Source organism: Panthera onca, chromosome A1 (assembly GCF_046562875.1).
Source record: "Panthera onca isolate mPanOnc1 chromosome A1, mPanOnc1 haplotype 2, whole genome shotgun sequence".
NCBI classification, from domain to species: domain Eukaryota; kingdom Metazoa; phylum Chordata; class Mammalia; order Carnivora; family Felidae; genus Panthera; species Panthera onca.
In genome coordinates, this window is record NC_138339.1 from 188304059 (window position 1) to 188325453 (window position 21395).

Genomic DNA, 21395 nt, shown 5'->3' on the forward strand with positions numbered 1-21395 from the left:
CTGTACTCTGTGTGGGAGCCTCACACACCCAAAGACAATAATTAAACCTCCCCAGAGCTTTCTCCAGCACTTGCACCCTCTCGGTGGTGATATTTGGCGGAATCTTCTCAAAATTCTCCATTTCGGGCCCTGATGGAGGGCAGTGCGTCTTGATAAGGTCTTGACTAGCACTGATTCATATGGAGAAAGTGATTGCCTTTGTACATTCTAATATTTGAATTGTTTTGTAAACATTAGGGCCTCCCGTTACTAACTCACTGCTAGTTTATTACTCACTGTGAGCTTCTGATCATTTGATCCCTGCTCATATTTAGTCATTTACTTTCCAGCTTGTATTTTTTTGCATTCTGAAACTCTGTATTAGTTTCTCTCCGCTTCTTCACTCAACAGGGTCACTCGGAGGGGGGATCATAGCCTTTGGTGTGTTGGAAAGTGCTATGATCTGAATGTTTGTGTCTCCCCCAAGTTCACATGTTGGACTCCTAATGCCCAATGTGATGGTGTTAGGAGGTGGGCCGTTTTGGGGGTAATTAGGTTGTGGAGGGCCCTCACGAAGAGGATAAGTGACCTTATAAAAGAGACGCCCTCACAGGGCTTTCTAGCCCCTTCTGTCAGATGAGGACGCAGCAAAAAGTGTGCAACTCAGAAGAAAGCTCTCACTCGACGATACTGACACTTTGACTTTGGATCTCCAGCCTCCAGAGCTGTAAGAAGTAAATTTTTGTTGTTTCTAAGCAACCCAATCTGCGGTATTTTGTTATACCAATCCAATGGACTAAGACAGAAGGAATTGATGGGTTGGCAGAATTTTCATAATTTTGCTGTGTAATCTTTCTGTTATTCACAAACGCAATATAGGAATTAAAAGGGCTGGAAGAGTGCCAGAAACCACTGAAGACGTTGAAGGTGGTGAGGAGGAAGCCGTACCATTGCAGCAGCAATGAAGGCCAGCCTGTCCGCAGGGAGTCTGCAAGCGTGAGCAAAAGTGGAGGTTCTCTTGGTGATGGAAGAAGTTGGGTTTCTGAATGCTTATGGTAGACAGACTTAAGGCAGATTAACTAACTGGGGGGTTCACTGGTTCCCTTGCCCCTTATATTGTCAGAAACTTTCTAAATGTATAATTTCTGTGATTACGAATTCAGTTCTAACTGAAGGCCCAGATGTAGGACTGTGTAGAATATATTCACCAAGAAAGTCCACTTGCAATATTGAGACTAAATGATATTTATGATATTTCTTTAATTTATCTGGAAAAACTACATGCTACCTCCTAAATATAAATGCTCTGTTAATCTGAGAAGTAGGATTTTTTGAAAATTTGCAAAAAATATTTTGTGTGAGGTTGTAAGTAATAGTTATGTAACACTGAGGTATTTTCATAAACTGGTCCCTTCATAACCAAAGACTGAGTGTGTTGCCTGATATATGTGGAGATGATACTGTGGGGATAAAGATAATATAGAGTTTAGGCTTTCAGGTAATGGATTTATCCTGATCTACTTATGTTCTCTTATTTGGGAGAGTGTATTTATACCCAAAAAACCTAACGCATGGGAATGAAATTTAGAAGTATATAGGGTCTTTTGCACTTAAAATTCTATTAGAAGACTTTTTACATCTCATTTATGAGGATCCCTGGGTTTATCACCTGATTGGGCACATTAAAAAAAAGTATACACACACACACACACACACACACACACACACACACACACACCACATTTACAAATCTATAAATGTCATATATTTTGGTAACAGCAAGTGGTCTGATGTATGGCATAGTAGCAAATGTTGAAAAGGCCATGCCATGCTTTTGTGTGTGATGGCCCAGAGCAAGATGACCTAGTTTTGATTTTCACCATGGTTGTCAAAACTGTGTGATGAATGAATTTGTACTGAGCTTTTTCCATCTTTCTTTTCTGACTCCCTTCCCTTCATCGGCTGAAACTTGTGGTCCTCAGTGCTTAGTATTCTCAAGCTGTTTATTGGTTGCTTAGAATCTTCTACTGAGGCATTACCACTTGGCCTTCCTTCTTCCCAGAACCCTGTGTGCCACTCTTTTCCTTTGCCCCATCCCAATGCATCTGCCCTATGTGTTTCATTTTCAGTATTGTTGGGGAGAATGATTTCAGTACTGATGGGGAGAATGAATGTGATTCAAAAAAAAAATGTGAGCCATCAAATTCTTTACTTACAGTGATTACTATTACAGGAGTTTAGATTATCTTGCAGGATTGGGGGGGGAGATATTTGGGGACTAGAGAGTGATTTGGATTTGTGTATGTCATGCCTATAAACCCAAATACTTCCTTAATCTGGCTAACTCAGAAGAATGGCTAGGAGTAAAGCAGGAAGGACAGTAGATTTCCTGGAGCTCATGATGCTCCCTCCTCAAGTGGTGCTTTTCAAAAACATTTTAAATGCAGTATCACTGACATGGTGATTTTTAACAGTGTAGTTAAAAGACTTTAGAGAAAGCAAAGTAATAAAGAAGGAAGTAACCAGGCTTCAGAGGGCAAATGTTCTTACTTTGTGAGTTTCACCCCACCTGGCCTCACCTTGATGCTGGCTCCACCTGGCGTTAGGACCTGAGATTGACTCCGGACTGTGTCCATCCAACGGATTACGAGTCTGAGTCTGAGTTGTTTGGGGGAAGCCTCTTGTAGCTGCTAGAACATTCACTTCTGGCATTTGTCAGCTCTAGGGGAAAATTTATTGCCTAGGAAAAGTTAACTTTTAATACACATGTATTGGCCGAATTTGATCTCTATTGACAGAAGAGAGACATTTTTAGGCATCATGTTGCTGAGGAATTATTTATTTTGAAAGGAAGTCAGGGTCTTTGGATAATTCTGGATCTGGAGACTTATTTAACATGTTTTTTTAAAATTAATGTTTATTTTTAAGAGATGGAGAGACAGAGTGTGAGTGGGAAAGGGGCAGAGAGAGAGAGAGAGAGAGAGAGAGAGATACAGAATCTGAAGCAGGCTCCAGGCTCTGAGCTGTCAGCACAGAGCCCAATGTGGGGCTCAAATCCACCAGCCGTGAGATCATGACCTGAGCCAAAGTCAGACGCTTAACCAACTGAGCCACCCAAGCACCCCTATTTAACACATTTTAATTGAGGACCTGTTTAGTTAATGTCCTAAAGATAGAGCTGAGCCAAAGACACATGGACATTTAAGGAGCTCACACACTAGTGTCACAAAAGCCTTTTGTAGAATTTAAATCACTATAAAAATTAGTTATTGGTTGTAATTTACTATAAATACTTATTCAATAAATATTGAGCAAGTATCTGCTATATTCTAAGCCCCGTGCTTGGTGCTGGGAATACTGGAGAATATAAGGTGCATAAAATATAGTCTCTATCCTTGAGGAATTTATAGCTTGAGATAGAGTTATTGAAACAAATAGCCAAAATGTCAGGAATTACATAATGTCAAGAATGAAACTCCATAAGAGAGGCAGGTACAAAGCACTTCAGGTCCATAAGAATGGTACTTAGTGCTAACTACCTGTGAAGGTCTCGGCAGGCCTCTCCTGAGAAGATGGTATTTGATTTGGATTTGAAGGATGAGAGAAATCTGTAAAATGGAAGACAATGTGGATAGACCGTACTTGTAGAAAACTTAGGGTGAAGAAATCCAAGGTAGAGGGTAATAGGTTCTTGTTACTAATTCTGATGAGTATGTGTGTGCTTGTGTGTGGGTGGTGATGGGAGGTTTCCCCACACCAATAAGCAGTTCTTGGACACCAGCTAGGTATCCTACAATTCAATTCACTCCTAACCCTACCTATCTAGAGATAGCATCAGATCCCACAGGTGAAGAGTTCAGTCCTACAGGACTGCCCCCTCCTCCCCACCACCACTTCAGATGCAGGTATCAAGTTCAGGTTGTCACTTGTGCTTTTGACCTACCAACCAGCTACAGATTGGAGGTTCCCACAACCCCCTCCTGGGCTATGATACATTTGCTGCAGTGGTTCACAGAACTCAGGAAGCCCATTTACTCACCAGATTCCTGGTTTATTATGAAACCATAATTTCTGTTATGGTTTCCATAACAGAAGGAAGGAAGGAAGGAAGGGAGGAAGGAAGGAAGGAAGGAATGCAAGGGCAAGGTGTGGGGAAAGAACGTGGAGCTTCCAAGCCCTCTTCCATTTCACAACTCTCCCAGCACCTGCATTGGCCATTGGTGATCGATCTCAATCTCTAGTCCCATTCTCCTCCCCGGGGGCCAGGGGAGGGCGATGGAAAGCTCCAACCCTCTTATCAAATGCTTGGTTCTTTTGGCAACCCCCAGTTTTAGGTGAGGTCCAAAAGTTACATCTTTAACATAACAAAGGACACTTTTGTTGTTTTCTTCACTTGGAAATTCTGGGTGTTAGGAGCTCTGTGCCAGAAAAGGCAACGAAGACCAAATATATATTTCTTACTATAAATTCCAATATCAAGGGGGAAATTTCCAAGGTCTGAAATGTTGTGAATTTGTTCATGTACAAGGGCATATGAGATTAACTTTGCACATGAGACACACCTAACGAACTACATGACTTTTCTCTAGTTAACACAATGGGTTCATTCACTTCCTTCATATTTGGGCTAATTCTGGTCATAACACCTTGGCCTTCATGGGTAGATTGTTTATTCTGTTTATTGGAATTTCAACAATATCTTTGCATTTGCATAATATATCTCTTTTAAAATGTATTAACAGATCAAATGTAGTATGGCAATAATGTGTATTAAATAATGTATAGTAAAATGAACAAAATAGAAAATATTTATGTTAATATAATCTGAAATTATCTCCGTAGAAGATAGATATTATCACATAGTCAAGTTTTCAAAATGCCCAAGATGTATGAGTACTCATATGCCCTTCAGTATTGTCGTTTTATCTCTGTATTATCTTTTTAAAAAACAGTTTCTGAAACCCTCAGCTAAATTCTTTTTCTATGCTGTTGTTCCTTGGAGGTCTGGATATAGAAGTCCAAGGGCACATTTGGCTCAGAGAATTGGACAGAAATCCCATGCACTGGCACATTGACGCACCACCCTGTTGAAAGTATGTTGAATCGGCAAATGTGAATTCGAGTTATAGCAGAGAAATGTCTGCAGAGATTTGCAATCTATTTTGATGGCCCTGAATGTCACATTTCCTTCCCTTCAGAAAAAAATGATCCTGTCATTCAACACCTGTAAACTTCAGGTCTTTTAACATGCTATGATCTTATGACTTGTACCTGGCACGGTGGCAGTTTTCTATTTCTTTTCTTAAGCTACAGTCTCTACCCCTCATTTCTTCAAACTTACAACCTATGAATCTCTGTCATTGATATTCTCTCCTCATAACCCTCTTCTTCTTTATTCTGATCCTATCATTCCAGGACTCCTTTACTTACAGGTTGCCCCATAAAATACCCTAATTTCTCTTCATCCATATTTTTCCATTCATTTCCCTTTCTTTCTCATGGTTTTATAGACCGTGAACTCCTCTGCTTTCTCATCATTCACTAATTAGCATGTCTCCATGGTAACAGACAGTTGCAGAGTGGGAATCATTCTCTGTACCAGCTACTGCTGAGTAACCTCTGGGCCTAGCAAGGAGGGGCCTTGACCTGATTAAGATAGGAAGACTTTTCACTTCTTGGCAGGAGAGGATCCATACATTTCAGAGAAGGCCCTGTTTCCTAGGGGAAGGAATGAGTCAATTTGGTTGAAAAGGAGTGCATACTTGGACTGAGGCATGCGAAATCAAAGTATGAAATAAACTAAGAAAATACTAAAGAAGATGTAGGAAAAATATCTAACGCTGATGCTCTGCTCCTGGTGTGTAAGGATTAGCAGTACTTTGATCTGGAAGATGCTATGAAGCAAATGGTAGCAAATACTTGGTAGCATTTACCTTCTAATTTTACATGTGGAATTCAGTAAGTGTGTGCCATGGGGGTGAGTCAAAAGAGAGAAAAACCCTACTTCCAGTGTTATGAGGTTTATTTATCATTATTTAAAATTTTATGTTCACTCTTTTAAGCTATCAACCCATAATCATATACTTACTAAGCAACTAGAATGGTGTTAATTATTAAAGAAGTTTACTGTTGCATTTTTAAATAACTTACATGGCATTGTATAGTGCATATACGAACACTTTTCCTGTATATTTTCCTATGATTTAGAGGCTAGGAAAGATATTATTACTTATAATTTATTGAGCACCTATTATGTTTTTGACACTGGACTATGTGGTTTGCGTGTATTGTCTCTGAACTTTGTGACAGATTTTCAAGATAAGAAAGTATTATTTCAAGTTTGTATATGAAGAAATTGAGACTCACAGAGGTTAATTATGTCCCCAAGGTCAAAAGCTAGACAGAGCCTAGCATGGGACTCCTGGATACCTGAAACCAAGTCTGTGTGCAGATACACATTACCTGTACCTTCCTATACGAAGGCGTTTTATTAGTAGAACGCTATATGGGCACAAAGTGTAGCCTCCTATTTTCACAAGAAAACTTTCATCAGTAAGAAGGAGAGGCCGAAGTTTGAGGTCTCCTGTGTTGGAAGCTATAGTAGCTGAGAGGTTGAGGACCCGAAGCAGCAGATGATTTTACTGGTGTCAGGGCATGAAATGTTTTAGCAACATGTGGAAACTACAAGAGCAGGAATTTATCGCTTAAGAGCTTGCTGGTCGTGTTGCAAGCTTGTGTAAACTGGCTGTAAGCATTTTGTCCCCTGACCTATGAACCTGGGCCTGGCATTGTTATCCCAAGAACTCTGCTCTTAATGGCAAGTGGGGATGAGAACTGGAAGAGTGCTAAGCGAGCCATCACGCTCCTCTCTCCTCCGTGTCTCTGATGGAAGCATCCCTTTTCCAAATTTGAACGAGAGGTTACCAGTTTGTGTATTGCATTCTGGCGAGTGAAGGTCAACTTACGTCTCAAATTTGATTGGAACTGGGGAAAACTATACCCTTCATTCAGCTTATGAACACAATGTCTGACATCTAAGGGGAAAAATGTATTTGTTGATTGTCTTCTGTATGCCAGTTACTGTGCAAAGTGCTTTTGTATGCAGTTGGTGGTGGCCGTTGAGGGTTCATCTCTCTGATCGCCTTTCCCAGGGAGTGTAACTGTCTGGCCCCAGCTGCTGTGGTCTGAAATCTGTCACTAGTTTTGTATAGAGGCCGAGAGGGTCTGGTCACTAATTCCAATGTATGCGTGGGGGAGGGTTTCTCCACATCACCAAGCAATTCTTAGACACCAGCTGGGCATCCTACAATTCAACTAAATTCTGACGTGGAGATGGTGTCAGATCCCACAGGTTAAGGACTCTGTCCGGCAAGAGTGTCCCCACAGCTCCCACTATAGACACTAGTCATAAGCCCAGGTTGTTACCTGCGCTTCTGACCAACGGGCTATAATCAGAGGTTCCAATGACTGCCTCTTTGGGTTTGATTAGTTTGTTAGAGGGGCTCACAGAACTCAGAGAAACATTTTACTTACTAGGTCATTGGTTTATTATAAACGGAAACAACTCAGGAGCAGACAGATGGAAGAAATGCAAGGGCCACGTATGGTTGAAGGACACTCCGGTGAAGGACACTCTCCCCAAGTCTCCAAGTGTTTATCAACCCAGGAGCTGTCTGAACCCTGTCCTTTTGGAGTTTTAATGGAGTTTCATTTCATAGGCATAATTGATGAGATCATTGGCCATTGATGATTGATCTCAATCTCCAGTCACCTTCTCTTCCCTGGGGGGTGTGGGACTGAAAGTTCCAAACTTCTAATCAAGGGGTTGGTTGGGACCCTGCCCCCAACCTTAGGTGACCCAGGGACATTCCAAAAGCCTCTCCATTAACGTAACAAAAGACACCTTTACGGAATCCCTTAGGAAATTCCAAGGGTTTTAGGAGTTTTGTGCCAGAAACAGGGACAAAGAGCAAATATATATTTCTTTTTATAAATTACAGTATCACAAGGCCACACTTCTCAAGGGCTGCCCCTAGCCAACAACTAGGCACGGAAGGGCGGCCAAGGCAGCTCTGTTGCTGGGAGATAGAGAGTTCTCCCCATCGGCTTTGCTACACTTTCTTAGAACTACCATCAAAACTCTTCCACTCACCTGTCCTTTCCACCCTCTCCTTGACAGGGGCCCAACTGCCGTTGGGTCTGACGCTTCTCCCAGCCTCCACCTGTTCTTGCCTCACTTTACCTCACAGATGTGTCCCCTGATGAACTTCCCTGACGCCTGCTTCTCGGAGGACCTGTATCGACACGTTGTCTAATTCAGTCTCCCCAAACTTAGGAGCTATTGATGACTATAAGAAATTGAGCCTCGGGGATTTTGAAGTACACATTCAGGTCACCCTGCCAGTGAGTGGCAGTCTTCCAACCCATCTCCGTCTCTTGACTCGTCTCATTGTGCCACACTGTCTAGGACACCTTACTGTACATGTATGTTTCTTCTTTATGTGCTACTTTGCCAGTTGACAAGTTCTATGGTAGAAAAAGGAATAGGTAAAGATTAGCCTACAGCTCTCTGCCAAAAGGGAAAACAAAAAAACAAACAAAAAAAAAGATCTGGAAGGCAAGTTGTTAATATAAAACGTTCACCCTTTTTCTAGAGGAACTTACAATTTAAGCTTCCCTGTACGTGTCACTGACAGGGAGCTGTCTGGCTACATGAATATGTTGTTTTTCTTTTTTTTTTTTTTTTTCTCCCTACACCCCTTTTTAGGTAATTCAGAGCTGCAAGTGCTGAATCTATTTTTCAGAGATAACATGTGAATTTGTGACATTCCCTGTGGAGTTTGAGGTCTAGGAACCTAGGAAGAGATCACAACGAAACACAAGCATTGCTTCCAAGTGCTAGAGTGATTATTGTCTGGAAGTCTTAGCGTTATTTAAAAGGCAGCTTCTTCTCATTTGGATCAGGCAACGGTGTGTTTTCTGAAGGCGAGAAGGCCTTTCTATAAAAGCCAGTACAGAGTGGGGCTGCAGGCTGCTTGTGTTGTAGCAGAGGCCAGCGGCAAAAGCCACGGTAGCCGCTTCAGGGAAGCACCAGCAAGTGGAACCGATGCCTAATGAATGGAGGGCCCAGTGGGGAAGTGAAGAAAACAAAGGGAGACTTTTTTTTTCCCTTCATTTCCCCCACCCCCACCCACCACTTTTTTATTCCAGGAAAGAAAATTACAGTTTACTGCGATTCATTCCCACACCTGGTGAAGGTTCAAGAGGACAGGGAGCCTGAGGACCTTCACCTGAATGGCTTCTTGAAAGATGCTGTGTTCAGATCTTTGGTGCCAGAAGAACACCGACTCGTCTCCCTCTTTGCTTTGCAGGGCCTCCTTTCATGTGATTTAGAAAATGTATTCTTCTCAGAGCTACGCCACCGGTCTTGTGGGTACTCCTGCTGCCCATCCGTTCTATTTCTCTGGTCGGGGCCCCAAGCAAGAGCAGGCACCTCGATCACTGAGTCATTTCCTCAGATGAGTCTACCGCAGAATCTTAGCTCTTGGATGGAGGCCCCCACTGTTGGTCTTCTGCCTCAACATTCCTTTTAACTGAATGGTGTCCCGCTTGCCTCTCTAGTTCGTCTCTCGTGGCTTCTTCACACCAAAACAAAAGTGCTTTCCGTTCTAGAAGCTTCCATTTTCCCTATGCCACATGCCTTTGCCCACGCTGTTTCTTCCACCAGTAGCGTCCTGTGCCCCTTGCTAACTCCCTTGCTGTCTGCCCATTTGGTGCGTGTTTAATTCCAGGAAGACGGCATTCAAGTGAAACCTCCGCGAAGCCTTCCGTGACATCTCCAAACTCGATTAATTACTTCATTCTCTGCGTGTGTCAGTAATTTTGTTTAGCAGAAATTAATTTTGCCTCTCTGTGAAGATACAGATTCACATTCAGTAGATTTTCTGAGTGACTACTAAGTGCCTGGCACTGGAATGATCACTTTCACATACAGCACTTTTTGAATTTCTTTTTGGTGAAGAGACCAGAGAACATGAGCCTTTTGGATTGAGACGCACTAGTATGGCTTTCTGAAATTACTCTTGACTCTTCAGAAGGAGGAATGGGTATACATATGAGGGGCATTTTTAGTCACTTTTAGTTTGATGAAAAAACAACACAACAAAATCTTCATTGTTCGAGGTCTCTGACTTCCCCAGAAGTTTTGGGGAAAATCGTGAACCCCGCTTCCAGTGACCCTCTGCCACACGAGGACACATATTAATGATCTCTGTAGGTCTCTTTGGAAGGTGCATTATGTTATCACACTTGCCGTGAGCTCTGGGGGCCTCCAGACTCCCTGAGTGGCAGCAGGCATAGGCCCTGCCCTGTCCCACTCTGCATGGCCACCTGAGCCATGAGCAACCCAATCTCAGTCACTCCTTCTTGTAAGGTTGTAAGTAACAGCCAGCATATCTGCAGAATGCAACAAGTACCACTGTTTAATGTGTATAGGATTTTTGACATGCTAATTACATCCTGCTCCAAGCCGTGAGGCTTAGGTGATCAGCTCCGTGAAATAATCAACAGTCGGAAAAATAGCTTTTATTTTTCACTGAGATGACTGTGAAAAAACATTTTTTTGCTGTTGATAACTCTGCTTTTAGTTGAAAACACAGAGCACAGGCTGGTAAACTATAGCCTATGAGTGAGCCCGTTCTGTTGTTTCTTTTCACACGTAAAGGTTTATTGGAACACAGCCAGGCCATGTGCTTACATATTGCCCGTGACTGCTTTCACATTATAAACACAGAGTTGAGTGGTTGCAGAGAGGTTGGATAACCCACAGAGACTAAACTACTCACTGCTTCGTCCTTTGCAGAAAAAGTGTGCCGATCCCTGACACGGCGATGCAGAGTTCTTCCAGAAACCATCAAGGCAAACTCTCCAACAGCAAGTCCTTACCAAAAGCCTGATTGCAAGAATATTTTTCTCTCAGATCTTAGTATCAAGAAAGTTGGGCTTGCTCTTGAGCCACTGGTGAGTCTGTAATCTTCTGGGCTCTCTGAGTCCTGGCATGGACAGTGTCTTTCCTTCAGTTTTGGCTATGAGCACTTCCTGAACCAAAATTGCCCACCTTCTCTGTAGGTCGTATCGATCTCTACTCACTTTCAGCTTGACCTCTCTTAAATCTTCTTGGCTCTGATTACCTGTTAATTTTCACCTGATAGTCTTTATGGACATACTTGGTGGCAAAAGATGAGGTCTAAATAAATATGTAAGTATGTACATAAATACGAGGTACTTTTTGCACGTCCATAGTCTGTTGTCTAGGATGAGCTGCTGATCTATTTCTACTTCCTAGATCAAAAACTTTGAGGATACTGGCCATGTCACAGGGTGCTTTGCACATAGAACATACCCAATAAATGTGTGGATTTTTTGTTGGCTCATTTTTGGTTTGTTTTGTTTATTTCAAAACAAGCTAGCTTAGAAAACGCTTCAAAGATCGGCATATTTTCAACTTAAATTAATTGGCTGCTGTTGGTATAAACAATAGTCTCTGCAAGATGCTACTGTTGATTCTTTGGTTGAAAAATTGACTTATTTTCATGCTTTTATTAATAAAAAAGACAGTAATTGTTACTACTTATTAAATGGCTAGCATTATCTGATGCATCAATGTACATTGTTGAACTTATCTCTCCTAGCAGTGTGCAGTAGTCCTCGACGTTCCCACTTGATCAGATTGTGAAATAAGACTCAGACACCACTCCTTGCTTGGAGGGAATGTACGGGGCTCTGACCACTGATGCCTGCAGGAGTCTGACAGGTGACGTCGGTATACGAAGTGGGTGGGTGTACACTGTGGAGTGGTGGGGACCCGTGAGCACGTGTTTGGCCAAAGTGGCAGCTGACACTCAGCCCCAGCTAACTGGGGGCTCAAATATCACCTCACTGTTGCACGCGTTTCCAGTTGTTCAGAAACCAGAAATCCAGATTTGCAGTGAGATGTTTTCATTTTAAAAGCATTGTTCGGGCATAATGAAACGTGCTGTGGATCAGGTCTGGCACCTGCACCACATGTCTTCAGACTCTTGGTGAAGACCACGGGGGTTGGGGCAAACTTCTCACCTGTGAATCTGGATTCTGGACATTCTGATTGGCAACATAACCTCCCTAAGCCTCAGTTTCCACCAAATGATGCTAACAATAGTACTGATTTATACCTAAGAAGTCCGGGACACTTAAATGCCAGTGTCAGACATACTGCAACAATCAGCATGTTGATTCCAGCTGTATTTTGACTTCCTGATAGATTTTGGTGAAGTGTTTAGCCCATGCCTGTCATGTTGAATATAATTGTGAAATGGTTATATACTTATGATTATGGCATAAGGACACGTAGCAAGTAATTTCCTATCTAGGATCTGTAACCAGGTCTTCATGGTGGCAAAGCCACATTCTTTTCTTTTGGTGCAGTCCTGATTCTCATAACTCAGTATTTTGTTACTCTAATTTTCCAGTTGTTTATCACAATAGACGCAGACCAACAACTTGGGAGCAAGGAGTTTCTTCATTTCACTAGTAGACCTATTGATGCTGTCTTGTAAATGAGCAAGCATAGCTGTAGGCATCAAAGATGACAAGAAATATCGAATAGGAGGAAGGGTTTTACTGGGGTGAAAGGGGTACATAGACAAACATGCAGTTCAGCTGATAAATACCTCTTCACTGGTATCGTCGCATCAAACCGGTATTTTTACTAAGGGAAATGGTTAGTATAGTAATGTAACATTTTCCCTAATACGACCTTTTTTTTTTTTTTAATAGGAAACTACATACACTACCTGCAGGGTTATTTTGTCCTTAAAGATTTGGGTAAGATACTAGCATATTTTGGCATATAGCGGCAGCACCGAACAAAGGACTGGATTTGGAAATGGAAGTCACAGATTCCACTCTCAGTTCTGCATGTAAATAACTATGTGATTTTAGGCAAATCACTCCTTGTATGATGATTAGAGATTATAAACCTAAACTACCAAGAGTGAGAATATTTGTGGGAGTTCTTTGTTTCTAGATAAAAGTACAGTATTATCACTAGAGTTATTTATATATGTGATGATAGTGCCATAGAGCACACATGAAATCATAAACACTTCTCTACTAGGGAATTAAACAGTGTTAGTAGCTTCAATAACAGAAAGATGCACCTTCAATTGTATTCCTTTTGATTTAGGCCTCATAGAAATAGATAAGTTGAGGTGTTTAATGTCTTTTTTCTTTATTTGTTTTTTGTTCTACCCTGAGAAGCAATTTTGCTCACAGCAAAGAGAATAAAAATGAAGGACTTGAGGAGAGAACAAGAAGTTTGGAATAAGTAATATAAGGAATGTACAGTGGAGATGCTTGGTGTACATGTATGAAATGTTAAGGAGACTGAAAACCCCAGTTGTGTGTAATGTACATGGATTAATTAGCATATTTCATTTTTTTCATTATTATTACTATTTTTTTTGACAGTATCCAGTACTCTGGACACAGGAGCAGAGACACAAGCAATATGTATCCATACAAGACCGATTATTATCCAGAGGAATTCAGGAAAAGAAAAACAAGGTAAATATATCAAGGGTTTTGGAGACAGAATTATTTCCTTGATAAACAAGGTGTTTCAGGAATAATGGAAAAGGAAATGGGGAATGAAGTTCCAAAGGAGACTGATTTTCATAGAAGATGTGTATATACTTCAATAATTATCTTTTTGTGAGAATCTGTGAGTGTTAAACTCTTTTAGTCTCTGATGTCTGAAGAGATCTGGTTATGACAGTTTAGGTGGGTATAAAACTGCAGGCTTACTGATTTCCTCCTTAAAATTTAACAAAGCCATTGTATTCTGGCATATGTTTTTGCTGAGGGGGAAATATATTGTCTAATTGTTGTTCTTTGGTTGGTAGGTTGGTTTTTTCCTCTGGTAACTTTTACGATTTTATCCTTATCCTTGATATTCTTCAGCTTTCTCTCGTGTGATGAGGCATGGAGTTATTTTATTTATGTTGGGACCCAGGTATTCCTTCAATTTTGGAAAATTCTTGACCGTATCCCTTTAAGTATTGTGTTTCTAACATATTTTTCTGAAGTTAGATATATGTTTAAGACTCTCATTCTATCCTATGACTTTTTGAAGGTTTTTGTTTCTTTTTTCTTTTAAAATTTTTTAAAACATTTATTTATTATTGAAAGACAGAGAGAGACGGAGCATGAGTGTGGGGGGGCAGAGAGAGGGGGAGACACAGAATCCGAAGCAGGCACAGGTTCTGAGCTGTCAGCACAGAGCCCAATGCAGGGCTCGAACTCACAAACTGCGAGATCATGACCTGAGCTGAAGTCGGATGCTTAACCGACTGAACCACCCAGGCACCCCTGAAGGTTTTTGTTTCTGTTTCTTGTCCATGATGCATTAAAAGTAATTTCCACAATATCATCTTTCAATGAATTGTGACTTGTCTAGATATTATTTCGGTGTATGAAAATTCTTATTGCTCCATATCCTTGCTAACACTTGGTATTAGTTGTTTTTAGCTTTAAGCATTTTGATAACTGTACCAAAGTGGTACCTCATTGTGAGGTTGGCACCTTTATATAAATCTATTGATTCTTTGGATATTCTTTTTTAAGAATACCTGTTCAAATGTCCTACGTCTTTTTCATTGGATTGTTTGTATGTTTCCCTAATTGATTTTTATGAGTTTATATATATTTCGGATATAAACTTTTATTTGATTAAATTGTTGAAAATATTTTCTTCTACACTGTGGCTTACCTTTAAACACTCTTGACAGTGCTTTTTCCCTCTTCAATCAACAGAACTTCTTAATTTTAATATAGTTTAATTCATCATCCTTTTCTTTATTGACCTGCTTAAGAAATCTTTTCCTTCCCTAACATCACAAAATATCCTATGCCTATTATTATTATTGTTGTTGTTGTTGTTCTTGTTGTCAGCCATTCACATAAATATCTACAAACCATTTGGAATAGATTTTGTCTACAACATCATGTAGACATAATTTTTCTCTCTGTGGATATTCAGTTATGCCAGTAACATTCATTAAAAGACTTCTTTTTCCACTGCTCTGCTGTGGCACCTTTATTATAGATCAGTGTTTATACATGCAGCAATCTGTTTCTGAGCTCTCTATTTTCTTCAGTTGTTCTATTTGTCCACCCTTTGTACTACCAGTATATCATCTTAATTTTATAGCTTTATAATAATCATTGATATCCAATGATATTTCCTCTTTATCTCAGTTATTCTTGGCCTTTTGCATTTTCAAATAGAAATTTAATAATACTTTTTCTCTTTAATTTTTTTATGTTTATTTATTTTTGAGAGAGAGAGAGAAACAGAACACAAGCAGGAGAGGGGCAGATAGAGAAAAAGACACAGAATCTGAGGCAGGCTCCAGGCTCTGAGCTGTCAGCACAGAGCCCCAACATAGGGCTTGAACCCACAAACTGCGAGATCATGACCCCAGCTGAAGCTGGACGCTTAACCGACTGAGCCACCCAGGCACCCCAAAATTTAATAATACTTTTAAAATCAGCTTGTCAAGTTACACGCACATCCACAAAACTGTTCGGAGATTGAAATTACATTGGGTCTATAGATAATTTTAGGGAGACTTGATATCTTTATGATATTGACTATTGAGTTGATCAAGAATTATCCTATGGGCATTTAGATCTTTAAAATTCTTTTCAATATTATTTTATAGTTTTCTGCTTAGAGATTTTTTAGTCTCTTATATTTATTTCTTTTTTTAAAATTTATTTATTTATTTTGAGAGAGAGAGAGAGACAGAGACAGAGAGAGAGAAAGACCACAAGTGGGGAAGGGCAGAGAGAGAGAGGGAGAGAGAGAATCCCAAGCAGGCTTTGTGCTGTCAGTGCAGAGCCTGACGCGGACTTGATCTTAAGAACCATGAGATCATGACCTGAGCCGAAACCAAGAATGGGACACTTAATGGACTGAGCGACCCAGGCACCCCCTCTTATATTTATTTTTAGGTATTTGATATATTTTGGTATTATTATAAATGATATTTTAAAAAATTTTATTTTTGTGTCTCTAGTGTATGTCGATTCAAATGATTATTGTAATTAACCTTTATCCAGGAAATTCACTTCTTTTTTTTTCAAAAATTTATTATGGAAATTTTTAAACATACAAAAAAATAGAATCGTGTCAAAAACCTCCATGTGTCCATTACTCAGCTTCAACAATTGTGATTAGCCTTTCAATCTCCTAACCTTGTATTTAATTATAATAATTTTCTACATATTATTTTGAATTTTCTATATACATAATCATACTATTGGTAAATAATGACAATTTTATTTCTTCTTTCCCAATATTATTTATCTACTTACTTTCCCTGCTCCTTAAGATATTGAGAAAAATTTTGAAAAGAAAAAATAGCTTTCTTACCATGTTTGTGAACCTGACCGGGCCTTTTTATTTTCATCAAATGGAGCTTAGGAAGGAGATTCTCGGGTATCTGAGTGTCACAGGGATCAGTGTTTTGACTAAGTTAAGACATGTTTATTCTTAACTATTTGCATAACTTGAGAAGTGCTAGTCATAACTATAACAGATTCACAACTGTTTTAAAAAAATACCAAAAGCACATCAATATGTAGTTCCTGTGTTTACATGTACTTACATATTTAAACTTAATTCTTGGCATTTACAGGGGCACCTGGGTGGCTCAGTCGGTTGAGTGTCTGACCTTGGCTCAGATCATGATCTCACAGTTCGTGAGTTTGAGCCCCGCTTTGGGCTCTGTGCTGACAGCCCAGAGCCTGGAGCCTGCTTCCGATTCTGTGTCTCCCTCTCCCCTGCTCATGCTCTGTCTCTCTCTCTCTCTCTCTCTCAAAAATATATAAACATTAAAAAAAATTTTTAAAACTCTTGGCATTTACTTTATGGTTACTAAAGTAATTTGAAAGTCTCATTGAAAAGATAAGGTATAACCACCTACAAACTGACATACTTATGTGTTCTAGAGTTTGTGAAAATGCCTTTAATTGGCTTATGCAGAGAATGAATTTCAACTCTGACAGTAACCTGCTTTTCAACACACTTTATAGTTCTTATCCGTAACAGGCAATAGCAAATGTAAAGAAATTTTTAACTGTGAGAATTGAATGCTAAAAAAATTAACAGTTTATTAGGTTGTATTTTATTTAACAACCTAGGAAGTTCATGGCCATTTGCAGTTTCAGCGTAATTTTCAGGTGCAATTGGGAATTTGGCATTCTCAATGGAGCTGTTAGTCTGGCAAACCTTGTAGGTGAAATAAATACATTTAATAACACATGTGAAGGGAACATTCTAAAACCAACTTTGATGGCTTCATTTTCTACAACTGAACTGGGTCACCCAACATGGCTCTTATTGTTCTGATGTTGGGGTACATTCTTTTTTCCTAATAAATGTATGACTGTCAGGAGACATGAGCTTGACATACATGGATCTCAGCCTTCATACCTCTGTCTGTTACGTTCTTATGAAATTCTTTTTCATTGCTCTAGCAACTTCTATAGTTTCTTGTCAGCTACTGCATTGGGTCCCTGTGTTCTTCCACAGCCCCTACCACAGGGACATCCCCCTCTCTTTGTTTTTAATATACATTTTTTAAAGTTTATTTATTTTGAGAGAGAGGGTGCGGAGAGAGAGAGAGAGAGAGAGAGATTGAGCAGGAGAGGGGTAGAGAGAGAGGGAGAGAGAGAATCCCAGGCAGGCTCCACACTGTCAGTGCAGAGCCTGAGGCAGGGCTCAAACTCATGAACCATGAGATCATGACATGAGCCGAAATCAAGAGTCAGATGCTTAATTGTCTGAGCCACCCAGGTGCCCTAGGCATCCCCTCTCTTTTACCCAATCTTTTTTATATTCTTTTAGGATATAAAATACATTTTACATATGTTATTGCTCTGTATTCAGAGTAGAACTGATGCATCAGAGTGTGAATATTGTTTCCTCTTGACCAGAAGTCAGATTTGGGGTCACTCTAGCAGCAAGGTGGAGGACAAACTGGAGGCAAGCAAGAATGGAGACAGAGCCACTGTATGAATCTTGAGAACAGGGCCAGTGCCATGGAGGTGGAGAAGGGAAGAACAATTTTATAAATCAGCAGATGTAACTAGAGACCTCTGAATCTGTTTCCCGACTCAGAATTCTGGGGACTATGGGTGTGTGAGGAAAAGCTGCACTGAGAATCAGGAGGGCAGATATCAATGAAACCGAAGATGTTGATGGATCTTACAGTTAAGGATTTAGGAGTCAACATTCCTGAGATGCTTGGATCAGAGCCTAAGTATGGTGTGGCAAGATGGGGACAGGATGGGAGGAGATACAGGGTCAGACTAAGATACACACTGAACTGGCCACTATCATGGGGGAGAAACTAGCTTTGTGCTTAGAAAATTTACAGAAACGAGTTGGAAAATGGTAATAAACCTTTCGAAGAATGGAAAGATATGACAGGGAATTGGGGGAGGGGTGTGGAGAGAGAGAGAGAGAGAGAGAACTAAATCAGGGAGTTAAACAATAAGTGAATATTTCTGTTAGTCCAAATTCTTCCCCAAACTGAAAGCAGTTATGGATGCCTGACTTGGCCCTGTGAGAATTATCCAGTGTTGCTGCCTCATAATATCTGGGAGTCTAGAAAATGGAGGGATACAATGAGTGATATAAGAAAACACTCATGTCTTCTTTTCAAAATAAGTAACACATAGACTTCCTGTTCCATTTGATTTTATGTTTGATATATTGTGTAACTATCTGGATATTTATATCCCACTGCAGCTTAAGTAAACCAGAGCTGAGAGACCAAAGAGGCATGATCTCATAGTACCTATGAAAAGAGAGGTTTCCATCTATTCATTCTTTTGCTCTATTCATTCATTCATTCATTCATTCATCATTCATTCATTCAGCAAATATCTATTAAGGGCTTATTAAGTGCCAGAAGTAGTCTGAGCCCTGGAAGTACATCAGTGAGCATTATTGTAAAATTTAATTTGTAGAAAACTGGAGTAGTAAAACACAGAAACAGAAAAGGCATGTGTACTTTCTTTCTGAAGTCTTCCAGTAGCAGTGGAAGAAGAACAAGGACCAAGTCTTTTAATCACTAGCTTGATGGCCCTTCAATGACTTCAGTTCTGAAAGCAAATATTTTGAACAAATGTGTTAGTTTACACGTGACTGCTAAGAGTTGGGGGTACAAATGTAAAGTAGGATTGCAGGTCTTAAGAAACAGATTTGAAGCCAGCTAGCCAAACAATTACAAACAAATGGCGTGATCATGGTTCTGATAAAGCTCAACACAGGGAGCTATGGAGCACATAGTAGGTTCAGTTACATGCCCCGGAAGGTATAGAAAGGCTTCTAGAGAGGCCCTCCCAGCTGGCTCTGGAAGGAGAGGGAAATAGCCAGCATTGATATGGAAGGAGCAGGCAGCGGGAAGAGAATGTGCAAAGATTTTCACTAATACTACCCTGGAGCTGGCATCTTGTTACAATCTCTTCAAACCTTTTTGGAATTAAGCTTTCTCCCTCTTTCTTGACACACTAGAGGGTATTTTCTTCACCAAACTCCCTTGCCTGACAGAAGACGGAAGAGTGACCAACTTTGGGAGTGGAGGTGCACGTTGACTGGGAAGAAATAAGAGGGAGACTTCTGGAGTGCTGGAATGTTCTAGATCTTGATCTGGGTGTTGGTTGCATGCGTGTATACACATGGAAAATTCTATTGAGCTATATGCTTGTTAGAGCCATGCATTTCACCATACATTGAGCTAGAGCTCAATGAAGCAAGAGCTAAACCTCCCAGCCCAAGTGACATGATAACACTCATGCCATTCCTGTCACATTACTTTTCATATGATACAATCTGTGCTTGGCACCAGGTATATTCTGGGGGTTTTTTTGTTGTTATGTTGACTTTTATTTTTCATTCTCTGCTTATTTTTTGTAGGAGAATCTTTGCAGAAACCTTTTCAGATTACCTATGCCATTCAAAAGCTTGATTTTGTCCTGGGCTCCTCCTTGTCCTCTGTTAAGGAATCTCCACAGTCTTAGACTGAGAATATATGACCCATACACAGGGTACAATTCATTTGATAGTGTTTTAGAGGCTTCTGTGGCATACAGCTGTGGAACACGTGGTTTTTTTTTTTTCCATTAAAAAATTTTTTTTAAACGTTTATTTATTTTTGAGAGAGACAGAGAGACAGAGTGCAAGCAGGGGAGGGGCAGAGAGAGAGGGAGACACAATCTGAAACAGGCTCCAGGCTCTCAACTGTTAGCACGGAGCCTGATGCAGAGCTCGAACTCACGAACTGTAGATCATGACCTGAGCCAAAGTTGGACGCTTAACTGACTGAGCCACCCAGGAGCCCTGAAACACGTGTTTTTGTTTCTCTCTTTGGGTGTATTGTGGAAGGGGATAATTCTACTACTTTTCTTATTGTATCTGGGAGAGTGAGCTACGTATGCTGTTATGTACTCTATAAGTTTTGCCGAGACGAGATGAGTGTGGAAAAATCCAGAAAATGTTTGTTTCTATTTTGATTTATGAGCTTCTTAGAAAAGAGAAGGGAAAGACCTAAATAGTATACTTAGGGGATCTTATTTCTTCCCAACCCCTGGAACAGATTAAAAGAGGAGAAGAAATAAAACAATCTTGAAAGTTGATTGAGGGATAAAACACCCACAGAACAAATTTGACTTATTCAAGTTTTATGAATCTCCAAATAGCAGGTTTAAGTAGGTTTGCCAGAGCTTAGGTATATGTGTCTGCCAAGCAAGCTAACTTTCTAAAGAACGGAGTTCTTTGCATTTTCTCAGGTCAAAAATCAAGTTTGTAGCTTAGCTTTTGCTCTTGGAAAATATCAGATGAAAAAGAGAAGAAAACAGGCCATTTATTTAGTGATTGTAGAATACCTTGAATGAGAAATCTAATCTCAGGTAAGGCAATTCACGGGTCAGATGAAGCTCCACGTGAGGGTTAGAAAACTAAGCCTGGATTCCTTTCATGTTGCTCAGACAGGGTGATATTTGAGGCTCGCTAAGGCAAGCCTCATTGAATACTTGAAAAACCCTTCAACAGACCTGTACTGTAAATGTTAAACTTGCTTTAAGAGGCCAGATTTTAAGTGTTTCCCAGCACTGGAAGAAATGATAATTATGTAAAGTGATAGAGGTATTAGCTAACAATACCGTTGCAATCCTATTGCAATACAAATATATTAACTCAATATGTTGGGCATCTTAAACCTCCACAATGTTGTGTAATGTTACACAAACGTCACTCAATGAAAAAACACAAATCAAACCAAACCACAACCGCCACCGCCACAAAAACT

At 40.2% G+C, this 21395-nt stretch overlaps 1 protein-coding gene across 5 annotated transcripts in view; it reads left to right on the top strand.

The window, feature by feature from the left end:
• The window catches only part of LOC144615744 (uncharacterized), a 50269-nt gene that overhangs the window by 17406 nt on the left and 11468 nt on the right, over nt 1-21395 (top strand). Inside the window, exons 1-5 of one of the 5 annotated variants that reach the window (XM_078443422.2) lie at nt 5574-5937; nt 10841-10998; nt 11670-11791; nt 12793-12840; nt 13486-13581. In XM_078443422.2, the coding sequence (XP_078299548.1) occupies nt 11749-11791; nt 12793-12840; nt 13486-13581 (187 nt within the window). In that variant the 5' untranslated portion in view covers nt 5574-5937; nt 10841-10998; nt 11670-11748. Of the gene's footprint in view, nt 1-5573; nt 5938-10840; nt 10999-11669; nt 11792-12792; nt 12936-13485; nt 13582-21395 lie in introns of those variants that run through there. The other 4 variants (XR_013554319.2, XM_078443419.2, XM_078443424.2 and 1 more) reach the window with 4 other exon arrangements.